The sequence below is a fragment of the Myotis daubentonii genome, chromosome 13, assembly GCF_963259705.1.
Source record: "Myotis daubentonii chromosome 13, mMyoDau2.1, whole genome shotgun sequence".
Lineage (NCBI taxonomy): Eukaryota > Metazoa > Chordata > Mammalia > Chiroptera > Vespertilionidae > Myotis > Myotis daubentonii.
The window spans coordinates 47132674-47156238 of record NC_081852.1 but is presented as its reverse complement, the minus strand read 5'-3'; the positions used below and the strand labels follow the sequence as shown (position 1 = coordinate 47156238).

Here is a 23565-nt window from a genome sequence, read left to right as displayed (position 1 = left end):
TTTCCCAAAGCTAGGATTTGAACCCAGGCTTGTAGCCCTACAGCCTGCATTCTTAGGGACTATGAGGCCCTCAACAAACCATTGGCCTAGAGCCGTGGTCGGCAAACTGCAGCTCGTGGGCCACATGCGGCTCTTTGGCCTCTTGAGTGTGGCTCTTCCTAAGCCTTAGGAGTACCCTAATTAAGTTAATAACAATGTACCTACCTATATAGTTTAAGTTTAAGAAATTTGGCTCTCAAAAGAAATTTCATTCGTTGTACTGTTGATATTTGGCTGTTGACTAATGAGTTTGCTGACCACTGGCCTAGAGCAGTGGTTCTTAATCAGGTCAGTTTTGCCCTCCATATACATTTGCCAATGCCTGGAAATATTTGGTTATCATAATGGGCGGGGGGGGGGGGGGGGAGGGGGGTGAAGGCGGTGCTGTTACTGGCATCTAAGCAGAGGCCAGGGCTGCCAAGGCCCAGAACACAGGTAAAATCACCACAGAGCTTTCCAAAACCCCAGACCCATGAAAGCAGAACCTTGGGAAACAGAACTCAGACCTATCACCATTTTTGAAAGCTCTCTGGTGTCTCCAAGGTTGTGGGCTCTGGCCTAAGAGAAGCCGCTCTTTGATCACCGTGTCCAGCCGTGGTACATGGAAGTGCCCTGGGGCTACGACTGCATCCCAAGTGCCCATGCAGTTACCCGTCCACAGGTTCTCCCTGTTGCCTCTGTGAATCTGATGTGGGTGGCCACTCCACTCACTTTGGAAAAGTGCTCTTGAGTGCTTTTCATATTAAATGAGTCATATTCCCCAACCCCACCACGCCCACACAGCACAGACCTCAGGAATGGGAACAGAATGACTTTAATCCGTTTGATGAGCTGAACCTCTCAGGAGGCCAGGTGGGCGTGGAGAAGCCCTGCAGCAGCGGGGGCATGCTACTTCAGGCACAACTGAAGCAGAGATGGCAGACACCACTGGAAGGGTGGAGGGGCGGAGTGGGTGGGACTCCCAGTCAGCACCCCGACTGGACGAAAGGCAGTATCAAAAGTGGTTCCTGAGCGCACATGAAGCCCCAGCCCCAGGCAGGGGGGCTAGGCCTCTGTGCCCTGTGGCAACCCCATGTGACCACAGGGCATTCCCATCCCTGCTTGGTCCTTTTCTTACTCCTGCCCATAAGGGCAAGCAGGTCCCTGAGCAAATTTGGCCCAGCTCTTGCCCAAGCTGGGCCAGGTAGCCAAGCACGATCTCAGATCCAATGACGCTCCTGGCTCAGACCCAGGAGCTCCCGTTCTGCCCTTTGATCTCAAGGCTGCACCCAGTGAAGGCAGGGGAGCAGGACACCAGGCTGGCAAAAGTGGCTCCTGCCCAGAGCTGTGGGCAGTGTCCTCATCAGAGTGGCCTTGTTGCACCTCTCACACTGTCTTAATGTCAAGGGTTTGGACTTGTGACAGATTCTGGCGTTGGGCTTTGACCATGCGCAGGCGTCTCCCATGCAGCGTGAACTTGGACCAGGTGAACAGTTGCAGCAGAGCACAGGTGATGGGCACCAGCACCAGCAGGTAGAAGCAGCCCTGGCGGAGTGTAGGGGCCTGAACCGGGGGTGGGACCGGGGGTTCTGGCCAGGGTTGGGCCCTCCCCACAGGGGACAGTGGGGACTGCTGGAAGAGATCATGACCTACGACGAGAGCGTGCAGAAAGAACAGAGTCGGCCCTGTGCTCCTCTCAGGTCCACAGTGCCACATCTCAGATGCCACACATACACAACCAAAACACATTGATTTCTACCCCAACCTTGCTCCTCCCTTTCTGCCATCCACCCAATGGGCCAAAAGCCTCAAAGTCTTCCTAGATTCCTTGGTTGACTTTAGCACTCCCCAACAGCCAATCCTTCACCTCCACCCAACTCCAAAACACATCCCAACCCCAAATACTTCTTTCCAGCCTCCTAGCACCACCCTGGTCCAAGTCTCTATCGCCTCTGCCACAGCCTCCCTACAATCCATTCTCCATACAGCAGCCAGAGCCACCTCTTAAAAACAAATCAGACCATGTCACCCTCTGCTTAAAACCCTTCCAATAGCTTCTCTTTGAACTGAGAATAAAATCCAAACCCTGCCCTGCTCTCCAGAGCCCTCATCAACGTTTCCAGCTTCATCTAACCCAGTGGTTCTCAACCTTCCTAATGCCGTGACCCTTTAATACAGGTCCTCGTGTTGTGGTGACTCCCAACCATAAAATTATTTTCATTGCTACTTCATAACTGTAATTTTGCTACTATTATGAATTGTAATGTAAATATCTGATATGCAGATGTATTTTAATTGTTACAAATTGAACATAATTAAAGCATAGTGATTAATCACAAAAACAATATGTAATTATATATTCAATATGTGTTTTCCGATGGTCTTAGGCGACCCCTGTGAAAGGGTCGTTCGACCACCAAAGTGGTCGCGACCCACAGGTTGAGAACCGCTGATCTAACCACTCCTGATACCTTGTGCCTTTGCACTTGTCACTCCTCTGTCTGGGATCCACTGAGATCTTTGTAGACCAAATCCTTCCCATCCAGTTCATATCTGGCTGTCACTTCCTCAGAGAGACCTTCCCAGACCACACTAAGTAGCTTTTCAGACACATTACAATAAGGCCTCACTCAATGTCCTCAATAAGTTCTGTTACTCTAAGTGAAACAATGTATAATGAACCAACTTTAGCACAGGCCAGTGATGGCAAACCTATGACACGCGTGTCAGAAGTGACACGCGAACTCATTTTTTTGGTTGATTTTTCTTTGTTAAATGGCATTTAAGTATATGAAATAAATAACAAAAATATAAATCTTTGTTTTACTATGGTTGCAAATATCAAAAAATTTCTATATGTGACACGGCACCAGAGTTAAATTAGGGTTTTTCAAAATGCTGACACGCCAAGCTCAAAAGGTTCGCCATCACTGGCATAGGCTAATTGATATAAACAAGTGAAGTTCCTACAGCATCTCATCAACATTATAATGCAACAACACTGAACAAAACCCCATCTGTTGAAGACCTGCTGTGTTTTCACCCCTGCGCTTATCACCATCTGCTACTTTCTTGTTTGGCTACATAACACCACATCCCCCTCCTCCCAACTAGAATTAAGCTTCACGATGGCGAGGACCTCGTATGTCTCACTGTTGTCTCCCTAGCACTCAGAGCACCACCTGGCAGAGACAGTATTCTATACATATTTGTCGAATCCATGAATGAACTCTTAAAAGAAGAATCAGAAACCCAGTTTTTCTACTCATGGTGGAGAGGCAGAGGAGGTGTGGCACCCAGGGTAATCCAGTTGCCATTCTCTCCCTCACCAGACCTAGAGCCAGGCTTGTCAGCTGGTATGCCAGGCAAGCCCCTTGCCAGCCCCTGGGCCCTCACCTGTGTAGAAGCACAGCAGCCAGGTGCCCAGCAGTGGGGCCAAGGTTTGGCCTGGCTTGGTCACCAGGGCCACCATGCCGAAGAGAAGCGCCGAGGCCGCCTGCTTGCGGCGGTTCAGCACCAGGTCCTCATCCACCAGGTCAGTGACCACCAAGGTCAATAGCTTACAGGTGCCCTCCGTGAAGACACGGTTGCTGCCAGCAGAGAGAGAAAGCAGGCAAGAGTGAAGGGGTGCAACAGAGGTGTGGGGTGAGGGAGGGCAGGGCATACCTGGCAATGAAGAGACAGAGCAGGCCGGGGCGGTCGGGGCCGGCCAGAAGCATGAGCAGGCTCAGGCCCAGCTTAAGCAGGAAGAGCCCCCGCACCACGGTGTAGACGCCCCAGCGCCGGCACAGGGGCAGGAAGTAGAGGTTGTTGAGATGGGGGGCGACATAGGAGATGCCTGAGGAGAAGGGGTGCAGCCTTGTCGGGACACTGCGGCAGCTTCCACAACTGTCCACATTTTAACAGTCAGAATCAGGGTTTGCCAGGCTCTGTGCTGAGAGCTAATCTGCATCCTTTTATTTAATCCCCACAGCCTTTTAAGGTAGGTACTATTACTCCTACCTTACAGGTGAGAAATGGAGACCCAGAGATAGGAAATAAAACACCCAAGGCCAAACAGTCAATAAGCACAGTCCGGACTCACAGCCAGGCCCGGCACACTGTGCCGTCTCCTTCTGGGCGGCCCCATCACCGAGAGGACCACCATGACAGCAGCCCTGCCCCCTCCTACCCACAACAGGCTTCCTTCACCCCTTCCTCAGGAAAACAGAGCTGGGGGCTGGAGGTGCAGCCCACCACAGACTGTGCCCTCTGCCACCCAGGCCCGAGCGGGGGAGTGGCTGTGCCTGCAGCTGGGCTAGGGGTCCTGGGTGTGAACCTCTGCCCTTCCAGCCTGCCCGAGACACCCACTCACCCAGCAGGAAGGAGCCGGTGGAGAGGGAGATGTGGTCTGACAACAGGTGCTCCAGGAAGAGGGGGAAGAAGTTGCTGTTGAAGTGGCAGTGGAAGACCTGAAACCCAACAGGGCGGTGAGGAGGCTGCCGGGCAGGGGGCGGCCCGGGCAAGAGCAGCCTTTATCCCCTGTCCCTCCGCATGGAACATGCCACAACAAGACCTAAAACCAATTCCTGTTGCTTATCGAATTTTGCTAAAAGTTAATAATGATAACATTGTCATTAGAACAGTTAAAAGTTTTTCTTTTAAATTAAAAACACCTTAGTAAAGCAAGCTTAATGACATAAAAACGATTTGGCTAGCTTATATACTACCTGTGTTTTAGGTGTGGCACTTGGTATTTTTAAAAGTTTGTCACAGAGTCCCCAGAGGCTGAGACTTGCCTAAGACTTCACAAGGAGTTAGGAGCTCAGATGGTGCTAGAACCCAGGTCTTCTAACTACCCAACCTGTGTCCCTGCCTTCGAGTCACCCTGCAGTCATCACATGAAGCCCAGGACTGACTTCCCAGCATTTGAGGAACCTACTCCGCTGAGTGAGGCCTACCCGGCCTATCCTGGGTGGGGAGGCTGCTCCCATACCTGCACCAGGTCCATGACCACGAACCACAGCAAGTTCCGGTGACGCGCCAGCTGCCAGAGGTACTGGCCCAAGGTGATGTTGCCCGCCTCCTCTCCACACAGGCTATGGGGCAGAGGGGAGTCAAGAACAGCCTAGGGCTGGGCCAGATCCACCCCCACCCCAGGACAGCCACCCATCAGACAGGGGATCAGCACTGAAATCAGACTCGGAACAGTGCTGGCCACTCACCCGCTATCCGCAGCCAGGTCTGGACACCCTGGCTCCCTACCGGCCGCCTCTACCCGCCGCCTCAGGAGCCGTGTGGCCCCCACAAAGCCTAGCGCAGAGCCAGCAGCCAGTGCCACACAGAAGGCACGGAAGGAAGAGAAGTCCTCCTTGTTCCAGAAGGCGTAGGAGGCAAAGACAGAGAGGGAGCCAGCCGCACTGAAGAGGGAGCAGTAGAAGTTGAGGTGGGTGCGGTCGTGGGCCGAGAGGGCCAGGTCAGCCAGCAAGGCGTGATGGTGCAGGTCCACGAGCGTCAGGAAGCTATCATAGAGGCACAGGCACAGCAAGAACTGCAGGCCTGCTGGGGCCCAGGGCACCCAGAACACCAGGAACGACAGCGCCAGCAGCGGCCCATGCCAGCCAAGTGCCCGCACCCGTGCCAGCACCACGGCCCTCGAGGAGAGCCCAGGGCCTGACCTGCCAGGGAGAGGAGGGCTGTCGGGAGGTGCCCTTGCAGCCTTGGTTCCCAGGCCCCCCTGCTCAGGACCCAGAAGAGGGACAGAGGCCCAGAATGTGGGACTCACCCCAGGGTGTCCCACTGGGCTTCGAGTCCTCAGCCTCCAATTAGGAAGCACAACTCACCAGGGGGTACTCCCTCCTCTGCTCCCTTGCCCGCTGCCAGGGCTGAGGGCCAAAGAGGGGTGTGATACCATTTCTTCAGGGTTGGGGCAGGGATGGGGTAAAGTAATCTGCCAGAAGCAGCAGAGTGTGAGGGAGTGAGTGCCCAGTCCCGAGGGCCAGACAAGCGGACCTGAGGTCAATCTCTCCACAAGGTGATCAAGGCCAACAGTTAGTCAGGCCACTCTGCCAACCCAGACAGTCTGCCCTGACCTCGGGGAGCGGAGGAAGCCTCGACCATAGCTGAAAACGGTCTCCCTTTCTCTCCCCACCCCAAACACAGGTGGGGGGTCCTCCAGCCCCGGGGAAGGGTCGGGTGGGACAGGACCAGTGGTGAGCCTCCCCCAAGACACAAACCGGGGCTGGGAGCTGAGGAACTGGCGGTCACTCAGCCAGCCGAAGAGGGGGTCGTTGAGGCTGTTCCACAGGAGAAACACCGTCTGCGGGCAGAGGGGAGACGGGTGGGCTCCAGGCAGCCCCTTCCCCAGGGCTCCCCCCGCCTGCTCAGCACCTTACAGACGTCAACAGCTTTCCTGCCTGCACACTTCGCCCAGGTCAGCCCCTCTGCTAAAACCCACTCTACGGGCCACTGCCCCCATCAAACTCCCACCTGGCCATCGCCCAGCTGACACATTAATGTATGTGAATACGTGAAACAGTCCCTGGCTCATAGGACAGTGGCCAGACTGGTGTAATCCCCACTGAAGCGTCATCAAGGCCTCCAGCTCAGCTTTTGTTCTTGCTGAGCCTCAGTGGGCAGCGCGGCCTGCCCCCACGCTCCTGGCTCCTGGCTCCTGGCGGGACCCAGCACTGCCATCTGCCCGACTCCCACCCCAGCACTGGCCTACCTCTCCGACCCAGAAGGCAGCTTTGCTGATCTTGTACACTGAGACAAAGGTGTCCACATAGTAAAGCAGGAACACGTTGTGCAAAACGGTGATGAAGAGGGTCAGGGAGCCATAGACCACAGCTGTGGGCAAGTTCAACAGCCAGGCCTGGGGCCCACCCAGCCCCATGGCTGCCAGCCCAGCCTCAGCCTCAGCCTAGGAGCGCTGAGATGCACTCGTGGCCACGTGCAGTCTGGCCATCCTTGTCCCTGGGGAAGAAGGAGCTGGTTAGCTGCAAGGATCAGAGCCAGCTGTGCTCCAAACCACAGACCTGTGAGTCATGTAAAAACTCATTTCCAACTGGGAGAAAGTTTGCCCATAAACTAGAGCTGGGGAATTGGTAATGACATACAGCTGAAACAGTGCTGTGTTCGCCACCGTACCCGGGAGTAACCTGAGAAAACTGATAAGGTGTGGGAAGCAAAGGCAGGCGTCCAACAAGTGTTGAGCCAGGGCCAACCTTGCTCGGGCTATGTGCTCAGTATCTTCTTTCATGTGCACCATCTGCCCTTCATGATCTAGACGTAACAACCTTGGGCTTGGGCAGGCCGTGTACCTACAATATAACTGCAAGCTACTTAACCCAAGCCTCAGTTTCCTCTTCCGTAAAGGGAAAAGGAGATGATCACGCTTACTCTGCAGAGACACTTACAAGATTAAATAAGGTAACTCACAGAAAGGGCTCAATGAATGGATGTTGGTGATGTCATTATCAGCTGTACAAAATCCCTACAAAGTGTATAGCACTATTACAATATTATAGAGCAACGCCAAGCTCAGAGATGTTAAGTAAGTTGCCCAGTGTCACACAGCAAACATGTAGATTTGAACCTTGGCCTCTCTGGCTCCAAAGCCTTATCTGCCACTTGCCCTCCCAAATCAGGTTCCTACAAACTGTTGGATGAACGGAGAAACGTGCTGTGACGTTAAGTCCCATAGACACAGAAGCACAATAAGAGTCCACAACTGCCCGTGCACTTTGATTCCAGAAGCTCCTCCTCGAGGAGCTAACCCCGAAGGCCTGTGTATAGAGATGTTCACGGCAGCCACGTCTACAAACAACAAAAACGGACACAGCCCAAGAACACAACAAAGGGACTGGCTCAGCACGCTGATGCCCTCTAGGAAGCCGAAGCACACGGAGAAACTCGGCACATGGAAGAGAAACTCCAGAACGTGTTACGTGAAGAGAGAGGACAGAGGACAGCGTGGTTGCCTGGTTCCCAACCAGGCCGACCTGTGCAGAAACTGGCTGGCGGGACTGATGGTCATGGGTGGGAAAGGAAACAAAGGTAGGACTTTTAGTAGAGCGCTGCTTCTCCAACTGAAATGTACCTGAGGACTGTGCTGAGACGTAGTTCCTCCTCAGGTCTGGGGAGGAATCTGAGATTCCGCATTTCTAACAGGCTCCCAGGTGACACCACGTTGCTGGTCCATGAGGGCACTTTAAACAGTGAGGCATTGCCCTGACCGGTTGGGCTCAGTGGATAGAGCGTCGGCCTGTGGACTGAAGGGTCCCAGGTTCGATTCCGGTCAAGGGCATGTACCTGGGTTGCGGGCACATCCCCACTAGGAGGTGAGCAGGAGGCAGCTGATCGATGTTTCTCTCTCGTCGATGTTTCTAACTCTCTATCCCTCTCTCTTCCTCTCTGTAAGAAATCAATAAAAATAAATATATTTTTTAAATAGATAAATAAATAAAACAAACAGTGAGGCATTAAGTCCATTGTTTTTGTTAGGCTCAAAGCTGCCGTTCTCTTTTTAGAGAAACAAGCCCATGTGTGCTTGACGGACCCCCAGCGGGAAGCTATGGGTGCTTCCTCTTCTCACACTCCCTGTTGTGAATTAAATTGCATCCAAAAAATGTGTTCAAGTCCTAACCCCCAGTACCTCTGTGACCTTACTTGGAAATAGGGCCTCTGTAGATGTAACCAAGTTAAAATGAGGTCATACTGAATTAGCATGAGCCCTGATCCCATGATTGGTTTCCTTATAAGGAGATGGAAATTTGGACACAGAGACAGACACACACACAGCAGGGAGATGCCAGATGAAGACGAAGGCAGAAATTGGAGTGATGCAGCGACAAGTCAAGGAATACCAAGGATTAGGGCAAACGCCAGAAGCCGCAATAGGCAAGGATAGACACCTCTAGATCTGCCTTCCAGAGGGACCGTAGCCCCGCTGACACCTTGATTTTGGACTTCTACCCTTCAGAACTGTGAGAGAATACGTTTTGGTTATTTCAGGCTACCCAGTTTGTGGTCATTTGTTACAGCAACCCTAGGAGACTTATACCCACCCTTGAGGGCTGAGCCTCTGTGACCCAAGCCTGCCCATGGGCCTCATCTCTATGTCCATGCATACATGTGCGTGTGGGTGAGCACACACATACACACACACACGCACGCTCACACATACTCACACACACAATGCCAAAACTTGTTTCCCAGCAAGGTCAGGCCCTAGAGAGCTGACTTCAGCAACAGTCCAACAATAATGACCCCACAGGACCGGTCCTTCCCCCATTACCCGCCATGGCTCCCGCTCCCTGCGCAGCCTTCAGGGGCCTCTGCTGTCTGGCCTCTCCCAGCCTGTCCAGCCAGGCCTGCCTTGCATCTTCAAGCCACCTTCTCCTCTGGCCAGGCCTTTGTGCTTGCTGGAGCCTCCCATGAGAAGCACCCTCTCCACCTCCCCATCTCCATCTCACCCATCCTTTAGGAGCCAGCACCGTGTCCAGGAGACCTTCTCCAACTCCTCGGCCCTCACTGATGCCTTCTGCCCCTGCACAGCAGACTCTCCTGCCTGCCCACTGCAGCCTGACTGGGGGCCTTCGAGGACAGGGCCTGTGTCTTCTCCCTCTATCTTCCTCTCAAGGAGAATGGGCTGAACTTGACACTCTTGCTCTGGGAGTAACTGGCTGGTAAAGAAAGAGGGTCTGATGGGAGAAGAGGAAAGACTCTCCCTGGGGTCGCTCTCAGACTCACTGGAAGCCAAGTGGCAATTACTCAAGAGATCTGTACGGCCCTGACCAGTTTGGCTCAGTGGATAGAGCGTCAGCCTGTGGACTGGAGGGTCCCAGGTTCGATTCCGGTCAAGGGCATGTACCTTGGTTGCAGGCACGTCCCCAGTGGGGTGTGCAGGAGGCAGCTGGACGATGCTTCTCTCTCATCAATGTTTCCGGCTCTCTGTCCCTCTCCCTTCCTCTCTGTGAAAAATCAATAAAATATATATATTTTTTAAAAAAAGAGAGAGATCTGTACGCACCCCCAGCCTGTTGCCAGTCCATGCCTAGTGGTGGAGGAAGGAGAGAAGGAGAAGCAGCCAAAACTACCTGAAACCACCCACTAAGTCTATGAGAACCTTTCCCAGGCCACAATGGTCCTACCTTACCCCAAAGCAGGAAGATGGCCAAGTGGCTTCTCTCTGGAACTTTGAGCCTCTGAAGGAATGGTTGGTGGGAAATGCTTTTCTTTTCTTTCACAGCTTTATTGAGATATCACTGACAATAATCTGCACATATTCAAAGTGTACAGTCTGATCAGTTTTAACATGTATGCACCTGTGAAACCATCACCACAACTGAGATCATGAACATATCCGTCACCCTACAAGTGCCCTTGGCACTTTCTAAGTAACAGAGCTGAGAGAAGACACACTGGAGGTCTCTGGCAGTCCTGACTTCACCATTTAGTCCCTGTGTGCCCTGGAGCAATTTGCTTAACCTCTCTATGCCTGTTTCTTGATCTGCAATAGGGGCCAACCTTCCTAAGGCTCCCATTAGTGGTCAGTGAGTCAATGAGAAAAGACCCTAAAGCACTCAGCATGGTAAGTGTGGTGAGCACTTTAGAGATTATTACTATTGAACCTCTGAAGCCTTCCCTACCCACCACACAAGGATGGGGTAGAAAGGTGCCTTGGGGCTGTAAAGCTCAATGGACTCCTGTTACTAATCTTAACCTGGCTCACTTTCTCTGATCCCCCAGGGAATCAGAACTCCCCTACCTCACCTCCGAAGCCTTTGTCCAAGGCAGGGACGCTCCCTTTCCCACCCAGATGTCCAGTGACCTGCCCCAGTTGCTGGAGAAGGTAAACCTTGCAGGCAAGTTCCCAAGCTCCAGGCTCCCCCACCTGGACAACAGTAGAAAACCTTTGAGGGGGTGAGATGGAAAGGCTATGACTGTGCCATCAGAAGGGTCTGGGTTAATGTCAACTGCACTTCCTACTAAGAGTGTAACCTCAGGCAAGTCACTTAACCAGTCTAAGTCCTGGTTTTCTTACCTGTAAGATGGGGTCATAATGCCATCTTTATAGGAGTGCAGGGAGGATTAAACTAATGTCCCGAGCATCAGGCAAACCACATGGAAGATGCTCAGAAACTGGCTTTTCCTCGGGCTCACTTATAACAGATCAGGGCAGCAGCACGGCAATATCCTGGCAGTCAGGTCTCTCCTGATGGTGGTAAAGGAGGCGGAGAGACTTTTAAAAGTCAGAAGAGGAGGGCCTGCAATGAGCAGGGGCAAATACAATATTCGGGAATGCCAGAGACAAGCCCCCAGCACAGGGCAGGGCTAGAGGCCAAGCGGCCTGTCCAGCTAAGCCTGTGTCCAGGAGCAGAAGCTGCGAGGGGAGCGTGCAGGGTCACTCACAGGGTTCCTCTTCCAGATTCTGCTCCTCCATCAGAAAATGCCTTCCCCTACTAGCCTCCCACCCTCGATCCGCCCTAGCAGAGAATAACATCCCTGCCTCCCCCAGGGAGAAAGAGCAGGAGCCCACCCAGCCTCGGGCATAACCTGCTGAAATATCCTGTAACAGAATCCACCCCCACCTTGGCACTTTGTGGAGAGCCATTCCGTTCCCTGCTGTGTGGTCTTGAGCCAGCCACTCCCTCTCCCTGGGCCTCAGACTCATCTATAAAGTGAGAAGGACAAAGTCAACCTCTTCAATTGCTGTGGGCTGAAATGCAAAAGGTAGACACAGTATCAAGCACAGTATCTGGCACATAGAAGACCCTCAATAAACAGTAGCTATTAATACTTTTTTTTTCATGTCTCTGACATTTGGTTTCATGATCTTTTCAAAGATTTCAGTCAGTGTCCCTTCTGTCAAACCCACGATTGAAGTTGTCTTTCTAGCAGCCAACACTGATGCTCCTGTCTGCCCGGTATATACTCCCAACCTCAGATTCTCTTTTAAATGCCACCTTCACAACTTTCTTCATGCTGCTCCTTCCTCCTCACTACCCTTGCTGTAACTATGCACCATGTCTCAAGTGTATAGGATTTGTCAATTTTTTTATATCCATTATCATGCATCCTTACAACTCTGGTTACTATCTCCATCCAAGGCTCAGGAGGTTAAATAACTGGCCCCAAGTCACAGAGAGATTAAGTGCTAAAGCCAAGATTCAAAACGGGGGTTTTTGACTAAAACATTTCAGCATTTCTCACGTCAACCTGCCCACCTCCATTTTATCAAATCCTGCTGATTCAAGGCCCAGGTTAGCGGCACCTGCCTTCCAAAGGACACGCGGTCAGGTGTCCTCTCCTCTTTTCAAATCCCTTGGCTCCTGCATCAGGATCCAAATCCTCCCTTATCCTCCTCCCGCCTCCGATGGGCTCCTTAAGGGCAGGGCCAGGTCAGACCCACTTCTGATTTCTGCTCCCTGCCTCCACCAGGCTCCTTCGCCACAGTAGGTGCTCAGCCAATACATGGTGGGTGGATTTGCCCCGAAAAGGCCAATATGCGCATTCTCCAACCCTCGGGAGGAGCAGCACCCCCAGGTCCCACTGTATCTCTCCGTTCTGCCTTCTGCTTGGCTATCGCGAGCCTTGTCTTCCCGCCCAGTGTCCCCACAGCAAGGCCCGACCGGCCAGGGCCTTGGGGAACCCACGCGGGTGGGCTGCCCTCCTCCTCAGGCTGGAAAAGGAATGTCACCTGATTAGGGGAGGGGCCTTCTCCCGCCCCCTCCCCCGCAGGAGCTCCTTACTCACTCGGGGGCTGGCGCTGAAACTCGAGATGGATCTGCAGCCGGTCTGCACGCTAAAAGCACCTAATCAATAGCACCCAAGCCCCGGCCTCACCCCTGACCAATTAAATCAGAAATTCCAGGGATGGGGTCCAGCCTGGTGTTCCTCTAAAGCTCCCCAAGAGGCTCTACTACGTCACCTGGGCTAAGGGCCTTTATGTTAATAAAATGGATCGGGCCCCGTGCATGCCGCGCGCCCCAGCCCCAGGGAGCCCCCGGGCAAGGATTCCACCCGCACCGCCCGCGCCCAGGCTTCTCCCACCCTGACCCAGACTCTCCAACCCCCAGCCCGGTCACCCCGGGGACCCCGCGGGCAGCACCCGGGACTCCCGGAGCGGACTGCATTCCCGTCCCCCGCGGTCTGCCTTTTGCGTCCGACTGGCCCCCAGTCCGGCCCGCTCCTGCCCCTCAGCCCCGCCGCGGTCAACCCCTCACCGCAATCGTGGCGGCCGAAGCCTGCTCCCGGCTGCCCGGAACCAGGAGCCAGCAGGGGTCCTGCGCGCCCGGGGCTGCTTCCCCAGCCTGTGCCTCCGCCCCCGCCCAGCGATTGGCTCGGCGCAGCTCCGGGACGGCCGGCGGGCAGGTAGGAGCCCGCGCCCGAGGCCGCCGCCGCCATGTTTGTTACGGGCATGTGCCCTTACGGACCCCAAAAGAGAACTTGGGAGAAGGGGCGGGTTGCCTGTTCTCCGGACCTGCTCATCCCCTCCTCAGAGCTTAATGTCGTTTCAGGGTGAGGAAAGAGTGAAGAAATAAAACGGAGTCACTGTGGTCAAACGGCTAAATTACTAAAATCAAACTAGGCTGAGGCATGAGGAAATGATTCTATTCTGGCTTTAATGACCCTGGGAACTTAAACTTTTGAACCTTTCAGTTGTGCAACAATGCCTGGAGGTATGTATGGAAATCTGTAGATAACCCCCTGCAGACATTAGGGAAGAATGTTGAGTGTCCAGACCAGGGGTGGGCAAACTTTTTGACTCGAGGGCCACAATGGGTTCTTAAACTGGACCGGAGGGCGGGAACAAAAGCATGGATGGAGTGTTTGTGTGAACTAATATAAATTCAAAGTAAACATCATTACATAAAAGGGTACGGTCTTTTTTTTTTTTTTTTTTTTTTTTAGTTTTATTCATTTCAAACGGGCCGAATCCGGCCCGCTGCTGGTCCAGACCATCTGACATCTGTGTCATTCCCATCTCGGACCAATCCAGAGGCTAAGAGGACAGAACTGATTCTTCTCAAGAATGTACTTTTTACTGTAAGAACTCACAGCTTTTGTCTCTTATTGGGAACACTCTGGGTATTGCCTAGTTGTATTTCCCATTTGCAAATCCCAAGATCATCAAATAAATCTTTATCATTTATGTCTAGCCAAAGCCTCCTGATTGGTTTACACTCAGACAAGTTTAAATCAACTCCCCTGTCCTTCCTCAGCATTAATTCAGAGAATGAGAGCTCAGCACCTTCCTGCAAGCCTTGTCTGCCTGGATGCACAGATGACACAGATAAGGAGATGGCAGTGGCACGACTTGGGACTCCCTAATGCTGGATTGTGAGCCCCTCAAGAACAGACAGACCCAGCGTGAGCTGTGGGCACAGGCCCTAAGAGAGCTACCATGCAGCCCAACCTCCTCCTATTAATAATAGTAATAATAAAATATAAGGAGAAATGAGCTCTCACTATGTGCCCTGTATCATGTCAAGAATTCTATGTGGCCAGCACTGGTTTGGCTTAGTGGATAGAGCATCTGCCTGCAGACTGAAGGGTCCCGGGTTCGATTCCGGTCAAGGGCATGTACCTTGGTTGCGGGCACATCCCCAGTAGGACATGTGCAGGAGGCAGCTGGCTGATGTTTCTAACTCTCTATCCTTCTCCCTTCCTCTCTGTAAAAAATCAATAAAATATATTTTTTTTAAAAAGAACTCTATGTGCATTCTCTTGTTGAGTCCTCACAACATTCTTTGGAGGCAGGTGCTATCATCACCATTTTACAGATGAAGAAACTGAGGTTCAAAGAGATTCACTGACATTCATACAATAAGCAAGAGGTCCAGACAAGCTGGATCCCAGAACAAGAGTCTGTCCTCTTCTTCCCCTGCAGGTCCTCAAAGTTTCGTGTTGCTCAGTCTAGTCTGGTGAGGATGCCCCATGTCTTCTCCCAGCAGGCTTGTAAGCCTGGTTAGGTTTCCAGGCAATCAAACAGCCCACACCCACGACCTGCTGTTTCCCTGGAAATAGGGCGACAAGCATGGCCTTTAGTGCTGGGGGACCTGGGCCCCTTCCCCTAGCTCTACTTCTTTGTTATGGGACCCTACTTTTGTAAGCCTCTATATTATGCCTTATGAGGATTTTGTGGGCATTAAATGAGAAGAAGGGGCATACAAGTCTTGCAAACTTTTGGTCCTTATGCCTTTGTTGATGGTTGCCAACAGGAATATCATTCTCTTCCTCCTTTCTGACAACCTGGTAAAGGGCCCGTCCACAGCAAATGGTCCAACACAAGAGCCCTGGCGTCCAAGGGCTAGAGTATGTTCAACCAGTCCTTGGGGAGTCCCCAGATCCCAGAGGCCTTGCCCTCAGAATTCATCTCCCACCAGCCTGTCTCATTTCCCTCCTTCCCCTTCAGACCCTATTCTTACCTCCTATGTCTCTCCTAAGCCACACACACACATCATTTCTCTTCTAGACTTCAAGCAAATTGCAGCAACCCCTCCTGCTCCGGAAAGCCTCGTGACTAGAAGGAAGGTGGCCATTTCTCCCCACCCCTACCCTTACCTTCATCTATGCATTCCTGGCGGTGAGAATAGAGGACAAGAAACCCAACAGTCAGCACAGAGCCTGGCAGGTTGGGCCTCCGTAAATGAACGAAAGAAGTGCCCCTGCCTTTCAATCTCTGGCCAGCACGTGCCTTCATTCAAAGCAAACCCTGAGTCTTTACTTAGCCCTCCCTGGGTGTCCAATTGGGGAACAAGGGAATGGGGAAGACTGCCAAAGGCCAGACTAATGTGAAATAATAGGAAAGACTTTGGCCCCTATGTTGCACTTGATGCCCCTGGTTACACTCTGAGCTTCCCAGCCCTCTGGTTTCACAGTCAGTGTAACCAGTCATCCTTTAGTGTTGTCACCAGGGCTGGACCTTGTAATTATCTCCGATTTCCCTTCCTGGTTGCCAAGCACAGAGCTAACTAGGAGGGGACATGGGGTGTGACTGAGGCCATATTGCTTGCCTGACTCCTTGAAGATCAGAGTTCCTGGATCCTGGTACAGATAGATACACAAACACTCTCGTTCCTTGAAATTCCCTCCTTCCTTGGCTTCCAACTTCTCTGACCCAGGTTCCCCTCCTACCTAACCATTTCTCAGTCTCCTTCACTTTTCCCCAGAGCTTTCTACAGCTGGAGGGAGGGTCCCCCCAAGTTTCCATTTTCTTTTTTTTTATTGCTTAAAGTATTGCAGAGTATTACATATGTCTCCTTCTTTCACCCCCTTCCATTTTCAATACTCTCTTTCTTTAAGAACTCTGTGATTTTATTTTTTAATATATATATTAATTTTTTCCATCAACATTTATCACCCTATCCCCTCCTCCACCTTTACCCACACTCCTCTTCCCCCCACCACCACCACAATCACCACACTATTGTCAGTGTCCATGAGCTCTCTCCCTCTCTTTTTCTCAATTCCTCCCTGCAAGCTCCACCCAGAGCTGTCTGAGTCAACAGAAGGGGGAAGGAAATTATGATGGCCTGGCCACCCAGCAGCTGGGAGAGGGCACCAATTTTAATCATTCAGTGATTACTATCCACCCCACTGGGGAAGAAAAAGGTGGAGGGTAGTGACCTAAAGCAAGAGAGGACTGGAAGCAATCTTTCTGGCTTCCCCCAACTAGCTTCTGGGTTCAAATCACTGTGCTTCTTACCTACCGACTGTGAACCTGGGAAATGGCCTAACTTCTCTGAGTTTCTGGTTCCTTATCTATTAAATGATAGTGATATCACCATGTTCTGCACACGATTATTAAGAACTAGAAGTTCTGCCTAGCCGGAGTGGCTCAGTGGTTGAACGTTGACCTATGAACCAGGAGGTCACCTTGGATTCCTGGTCAGGGCACATGCACTGCAGGCTGGATCCCCAGTAATAGGGGTCATGTAGGAGGCAGCCATCAATGATTCTCTCACTGATGTTCCTATCTCTCTCTCTTCCTCTCCCTTCTTTTTGAAATCAATAAAAAAAAAAATATATATATATATATATATATATATATATATATATATATATATATATATATGAAGAACTGTAAGTTTTTATGTAACATTCTCGAGCAGGAGGACTGTGAGATAGCCACAGCATGGACTTGAGACAGACGAGGCTGAATTTCCCCCTTATCATAACTGGCTGTGTGAGTCTGAGCAAGCTGTGGTGAGTGTATCACGGAGCACAGGGCTCGGCATCTAGGTTACTGTGGGTACAACCAGCAGCTCCTTCAGGCTGGCTAGCTCCTGGCCAGCTCAAGGTGTTTCCCTTTGCCTGGAAACCGGGAGGTGTGGCTGGGGCAGGGCCTGCAGGGGAGCAGCTCAACTAAAAAGTGGGAGCGGAACCCCTGCCTGTGAGGACCAACTGCCCTGGCTGACGGAGATAAGTGAGTGGAGCAGCATTTCTGGGCTAAGGGCTTGGCTTGCAAAGGTGTTGGGTCCATATTGTGTGCTGGGAGAGTGGGGTTCCAACCCGACCTGGGACAAGAGGTAAGGCGGGAGCCAACACCTTAGGCAGGGTTCCCTGAAGTCAGGAGGCAAGTTCAGCCTCAAGATTCAGAGCCCTTGACTAGCAGGTCCCAGGGACTGGTGGTTAATAAGAACGAAGTGTATCCATCCACCCCCCTACAGGTCTGGACCAGGACCGGCCCGGTAAACACCTGCCGCCTGCGCTTCCGACCATGTACGCCTACAGCTGCCTGGCGCCCGGGGAAGGCGCCTGGCCTCCGCTGCAGCCCCTCACCTACACCTACCTGCCTGGCCCCCTGCTGCTGCCCTCCATCCAGGCCCCGAGCGCCGGCGGCCGGGCGGCCCCGCGGGAGTACCACTGTTTCCACGGCCCGGGCGCGTGCCCGGGGGCCGCGCCGCTCTGGTGGGCCTTCCCGCCGGCCTACGCCGCGGCCCTGCCCCCGCCGCTCCCGGCGCCCGGCTCCCCGGGGTCGTTGATGCCGGCGCCCGCGGAGGCGGGGGCCGCGAGCTGGGCGCCGTGGCCCGAGGGCGGCAGCCTGCAGGCGGAGCTGCGCTGGGGCCGCGTGGAGCGCGCGTGGGGCCCGCGCCTGGAGCTGCCGGACTTCGTGCGCCGGGAGCTGCGGCGCGTGTACGGCACGTACCCCCGCACCGACGTGCGCGTCACTTTCCGGGGCGGCGAGTTCCTGCTGCGGGCCGCGCCGCGCGTGGGCGAGCCCGAGGTCCGCGCGCGGAGGCGCCTGCTGCGCCCGCCCGCCAGCAGCGGGAGCGGCAGCGGCGACAGCAGCCCCGCCGGGGAAGCGGCGGAGCGCGGCCGCCGAAAGGCGAGGACAGGCCTGGGCTGAGGGCGCCGCGGGGTCGGGGCCGGCCCGGAGCGCGCGCGCCTCTCCTCCTCGGCGAGAAGGGAGACCTCGGCTTTGCACGGGGGCTGGGTGCACCGGTCACCTGTCCGCTTTTCCTTGACCCGCTGCCCGCCGCCCCTCTCCCGCGCGGCCTTGGTTTCTCTCCTGTTGTTGCTGGATGGTGGGGGAAGAGCGAGGAGGGATGAAGGACATCATCGCTGGGCGGGTGTCCTGTTACTCTTTCCTTTTACGTGGACTTGGGAGGCCTGGGTGTGGGTGGGAGAAGGGCCTGGCCGCTGTTTCCTCTCTCTCTCCTCCTCCCCATCTCTTCCCCTTAGAAGCCTGCGGTGAGCCCCCATTTTCCCTCGCTTCTCCTCCCTCTAGCAAAGCTCCCCCAACTCCCCAAGCTGAGGGCCCACCTCTCTCCAGCTTGTCGTGAAAAATAAATGAACGTCGTCAAGTGTACACTGCGGGATCATTTGTATGTTTGGAGCTGGGGTGTTTTCTGTGTAATGTGAGCCTCACTTCCCTGTCTGGGGTTCAAAGAGTTGGGGGGGGGTTAGAGGGGCCCACTGGGGGGAAATGAGCCTCCTCACTGGCTGCACCCAGCCCCGCTTCACTCGCCTGCAGCGTGCAGGACACCCTCGCAGGCCCTGCACCCCACCCACAGAGAGCTTCTGAGGGCATAAGCTCCTGTTGAAGCACAGGTGGCAGGCGTGGCTGGGGAAGGGAGATCTAAGACATAGAGCTGGTGCTGACGTTTTCTAGTCATGTAACTAGGCTCTCTGAGCCGTAGTTCCTTTGTCTGTTAAAGAAGCATAAAACCAACCCAACCTACCTGGAAAATTCACTAGCGTTGAAATTCAAGTTGCATGTCACTTCTAGTTTCCTGAATCTTGCTAATAGTCTTCAATAAGTTGAATTTGCAATAATTGTGGGCGTTTGTTGGAGGGTTAGGTCCACACACCCAGTTTTAACTATGGGCTAGCCAGACCACCTGATCTGATACCTCGGCTGTATAAATCTGGCTCCTTGTGGAATTGCTTTTACTGAGCTTTCATGTAAGTGGCCAAAGCGGCCTGGGCATTCAGCTGTGTTATTGAAGATATAGATCGTTTGATTGAACACTACTGTGTCTGAGCTTCATGGAAAGTTCTCTGAAACCTCAGCACTTGGGGAAGGTTTCTCCTGGTGAGTGGTTTTTTTGTTCGTTCGTTTGTGGGGTTTTTTTTAATCTTTGAAACACCAAGTCTCTTAACTGATCATATTTTTCTCTTTGCCCTGGTTTCTAGGGAGCTCAGAGCCAAGTTTGCTTAGCGTGTTTTGTGCAAAGCCAAATCAAAATTTGTTATTCCTAGTTTCATCTTGTTTCCCTTTCCTTTTTTCTTTTTAATTACAAAACATAGGGAGGTGATATAGGTGTGCTGTGCGACCTTAGGTGAATTACTTAATGTCCCTGACTGCAAGTGGATATGATGGTATTAGAACCTATAGCATAAGGTTTCTGAGAAGATGCCATGAAATTCTGCACATAAAATGTTCACCACAGTTCTGCTCAGTGGTTAGAGCACCAGCCCATGCACCGAAGCTTCGAGGGTTGGATTCTAGGCTAAGGGCACATACCAGGGTTGGGGGTTTGCTCCTCGGCCCAGGGGGGCACATTTGAGAGGCAACCATTCTGTGTGTCTCTCACATCAATGTTTCTCTCCCTCCCTCCCTTCCACTTTCTCTGAAAAGCAATGGAAAAAATATTCTTAGGAGAGGATTAACAACAACAACAAAAATGTTTACCACAGTGCCTGGCAGGTACTAAATGCTCAAATATTAGTGATTTTTTTTAAGTTTGCAATACAAAAATATAGAATATAGGAAGTTAAAGTCTTTTCTAATATCCCTCACCCCCAAATGATCACTGGGGTCCAATCTATTTTTTTCTGTACACATGGTACTAATCACTTGAAAGGAACCTCACTGTTTTTGCCACCTGCCAAAACAGTTTTATATTAAGTGTACTTTGGACATCATTTCATGCCCATGCACATGGAGCTACCTCATTCTTTAACATCTTCCCAGTATTCTGTAACATTTGAATTCCTTCCAGTTTTTAGCCATTGAAAGTCCATCCAATAAATTTCTTGAGTGCCTGTTATTTGCCAGCAACTTGTACTAGGCCCTGGGATACAGTAGTGAATAGACCGTCTCTGCTCTTACGGAACTTGCATTTTAGTAGGAAGACACGGGGGTGGGGCAACAGGCAAAGAAATAAAGGGAAATTGTCATAAGTACTACAGTGAAAATAGCGGCTGAAATGGACAATGCAAGTGGAGTAGTGGAACTTAATTAGAATAAGGTAATCAGGGAAGGCTTCTCTGAGGAGGTAACATTTAAACTGAGATCTACAGAGTATGAAGAAGCTGGCCCTGCAAACAGAAGGGTGAGGGGGAAGCCAGGCAGAGGGCATGATGGGTGCCAAAACCACAAGGAGTGACATTTATCTTCATTCATTCAACCGGCATTTGAGAGCCTACAATAGGCCAGGCACTATTTGAGACACTGGGGCTACAGGAGAAACCCAAGTAAGTCCTTGGCCTCATGGAGCTTCCTTTAGAGGTGCAATGTAGAGAAATAGAGGGTGACAACAAGCAAATGGGTGCATATATGATATAATGTCTGATAAGTGATGGAGTGCTGTTTTCAGTGGGATATTTAGAGAAGGCTTCTTTTTTAAAAAAAATATATTTTATTGATTTTTTACAGAGAGGAAGGGAGAGAGATAGAGAGTTAGAAACATCGATGAGAGAGAAACATCGATCAGCTGCCTCCTGCACATCTCCTACTGGGGATGTGCCCGCAACCCAGGTACATGCCCTTGACCGGAATCGAACCCGGGGCCTTTCAGTCCGCAGGCCGACGCTCTATCCACTGAGCCAAACCGGTTTCGGCGAGAAGGCTTCTTTAAAGAAGTGACTTCTTTCTTTTTTCGAGGGAGAGAAGCATTAATGTGAGAGTGGAACATAGATCCACTGCCTCCTGCATGCCCCTCACCAGGGATCAAGCCTGCAACCCAGGCATGTGCCCTGACCAGGAATTGAACCAGCAACCTTTTGGTGCATGGACAACACCTAACCAACTGAGCCACACTGGCTAGGGCTAAAGAAGTGACTCTTGAGTGGAGACAAAGACCTTTGCAAGCCATTTGAATACCTGGGGGGGGGGGGGAAGCAGGTGCAAAAACCTGAGGCTGGAATGTTTTCCTGTGAGTGAGTGAAAAAGTGGTAGTTGATGAGATTAAAGATGAAACTAGATCCTATGGCACCTTGAAGCCATGTTGAGGATTTTGGACTTTATTCTTAGGGGGGAAGGTTGTGAACAGAAGAAGATGTGATCGACCTTTAAAAAATGATTCTGGATGTTGTATTAAAAAGAGACTGCAGATGGGTTTTTGAAGCGATACAGGCAAAATAAGATGAGGGTGTGTGGTCATATTTGGAAGTAGTGAGGATAGTTCATTCAGTGGTTAGAGCATCAGCTCTAAGGGTAGTAGTAGTGAGAAAACAAATATCCTTGAATGTGCAGCTTGATCACAAACACAAGTGTTAAAGTCTTCAAATTAGAAATTGAATCATTGAACCATGACACTCCAGTAGCAACAAGCACAGCCAGCTCCCAGAACTCTGATTCTAAATTCCATTCTCCACTAAAAGGAGCAAAGCCCCTTGGAAAATGGCTCATTCCAAGGCTGTGGCAAGGAAGGCAGGCGATGAGCTGGAACAAATTGTGCCAGAAAATAAAGGACTACTCAAAAGATGTCAAAAGAACAAAGGAACCCTAACTGGTTTGGCTCAGTGGATAGAGCATCAGCTCGCAGACTGAAGGGTCCCGGGTTCAATTCTGGTCAAGGGCATGTACCTTGATGGCAGGCTCATCCCAGCCCCAGGGCCGGGTGCAAGAGGCAACCAATTGATGTGCCTCTCTCACATCTATGTTTCTCTTTTTGTCTCTCTCCCTCCCTTCCACTTTCTCTAAAAATCAATGGGAAAAATAAAAATAAAAAATAAAAATAGATGGGAAAATATTGTTGGGTGAGGATTAAAAAAAAAAAAAAAAAGAACAAAGGAGCCAGTTTGAAGGGACGTCCACTAGCAAATCAGGGACAATGTAAGCATCAAAACAAATAGTCACAGGAACAGATAAATAAAATAAAATAAAATAACAATGCATAAGTCTATACTAATATTATCTAAATAAATAAATATGAAAGGAAAGCTCTTCCTTATAGTAGAAGGAATAATGAAATTAGAAAGTCACCGTTCCCAGCCATTACAGTAATTGATTCAGATGAGAATCATTCATGGATACTAAAACTAATAGGTGGGCCCTAGCCGGTTTGGCTCAGTGGATAGAGCGTAGGCCTGCTGACCAAAGGTTCCTGGGTTCGATTCCGGTCAGGGGCACATACTTCGGTTGCAGGCTCCTCCCTGGCCCGGGCTCTGGTCAGGGCTCGTGCAGGAGGCAACCGATCAATGTGTTTCTCTCACATCAATGTTTCTCTCTGTCTTTCCCTCTCTCTTCCACTCTCCCTAAAAATCAATGGAAAAATATCCTCAGGTGAGAATTAAAAATACAAACAAATAAAACTAATAGGTGAAAGTTTGATGAGAAACAGGATATTTATATAGTTTCAAAGTATGTTCCAATAAGGTATTTACTAATTACAAAGCAAATAGTAACAACTTAGTAGTATAGTAGGGAAAACAGTGGAAAACACTTGAACTCCATTGCAGTACTCCTTCTTGAATAAAGTCTTTCTTACCATCTTTAACAGCAGTGTCTTGAAATTTTTTTCTTTACCAGAGACAAGTCAACATCATGTGATCTCTGATATGTTAAACTGGAAAACACCACATCAATTCAGCAGTAATGCATAATCATGAGGAAACATCAGATAATCGTAAATTGAGACACAACCCCGCTGGTCTTTATTGTTCAAAAATATCATAAAAGACAAAGGAAGGCAGAGAAACTGTTTCTGGTCAAAGGAGACTAAAGAAACATGAAAGCAACGCAATGATCCTGTTTGGGAACTCAGGCCAGAATGAAAATTGTTATGAAGGACATTATTGGGACAAGTAGCAAGATTTGAAATAAGGACGACAGAGAGAGAAAGCAGCAGGGCAAAAGGTTAATAGTTGGTAAATATGGTAGAAGGATAA

General features: G+C 51.3%; 2 protein-coding genes across 11 annotated transcripts; one reads left to right on the top strand and one right to left on the bottom strand.

Moving 5' to 3' along the window:
* Positions 1-837: 837 nt before the first annotated feature.
* Positions 838-17932, bottom strand: MFSD13A (major facilitator superfamily domain containing 13A). 9 transcript variants are annotated; one of them, XM_059661235.1, is made up of 12 exons: positions 13227-13343; positions 11592-11674; positions 11045-11267; positions 6725-6972; positions 6234-6316; positions 5841-5882; positions 5223-5675; positions 4994-5096; positions 4373-4469; positions 3685-3856; positions 3415-3608; positions 838-1667 (listed from the first exon to the last, which is right to left on the bottom strand). In XM_059661235.1, the coding sequence occupies exons 4-12, from the start codon at positions 6890-6892 to the stop codon at positions 1405-1407; spliced, it is 1575 nt and encodes a 524-aa protein (XP_059517218.1). In that variant the 5' UTR covers positions 6893-6972; positions 11045-11267; positions 11592-11674; positions 13227-13343; the 3' UTR covers positions 838-1404. The 9 variants fall into 9 exon arrangements, with proteins under 9 accessions (XP_059517218.1, XP_059517219.1, XP_059517226.1 ...); XM_059661236.1 differs by having other exon boundaries at positions 11045-11215; XM_059661243.1 differs by lacking the exon at positions 5841-5882.
* C13H10orf95 (chromosome 13 C10orf95 homolog) lies at positions 17072-18817 on the top strand. Of its 2 annotated transcripts, none has more exons than XM_059661248.1 (2): positions 17072-17431; positions 17676-18817. In XM_059661248.1, the coding sequence occupies exon 2, from the start codon at positions 17726-17728 to the stop codon at positions 18353-18355; it is 630 nt and encodes a 209-aa protein (XP_059517231.1). In that variant the 5' UTR covers positions 17072-17431; positions 17676-17725; the 3' UTR covers positions 18356-18817. The 2 variants fall into 2 exon arrangements, with proteins under 2 accessions (XP_059517231.1, XP_059517229.1); XM_059661246.1 differs by having other exon boundaries at positions 17370-17534.
* Positions 18818-23565: the final 4748 nt, after the last annotated feature.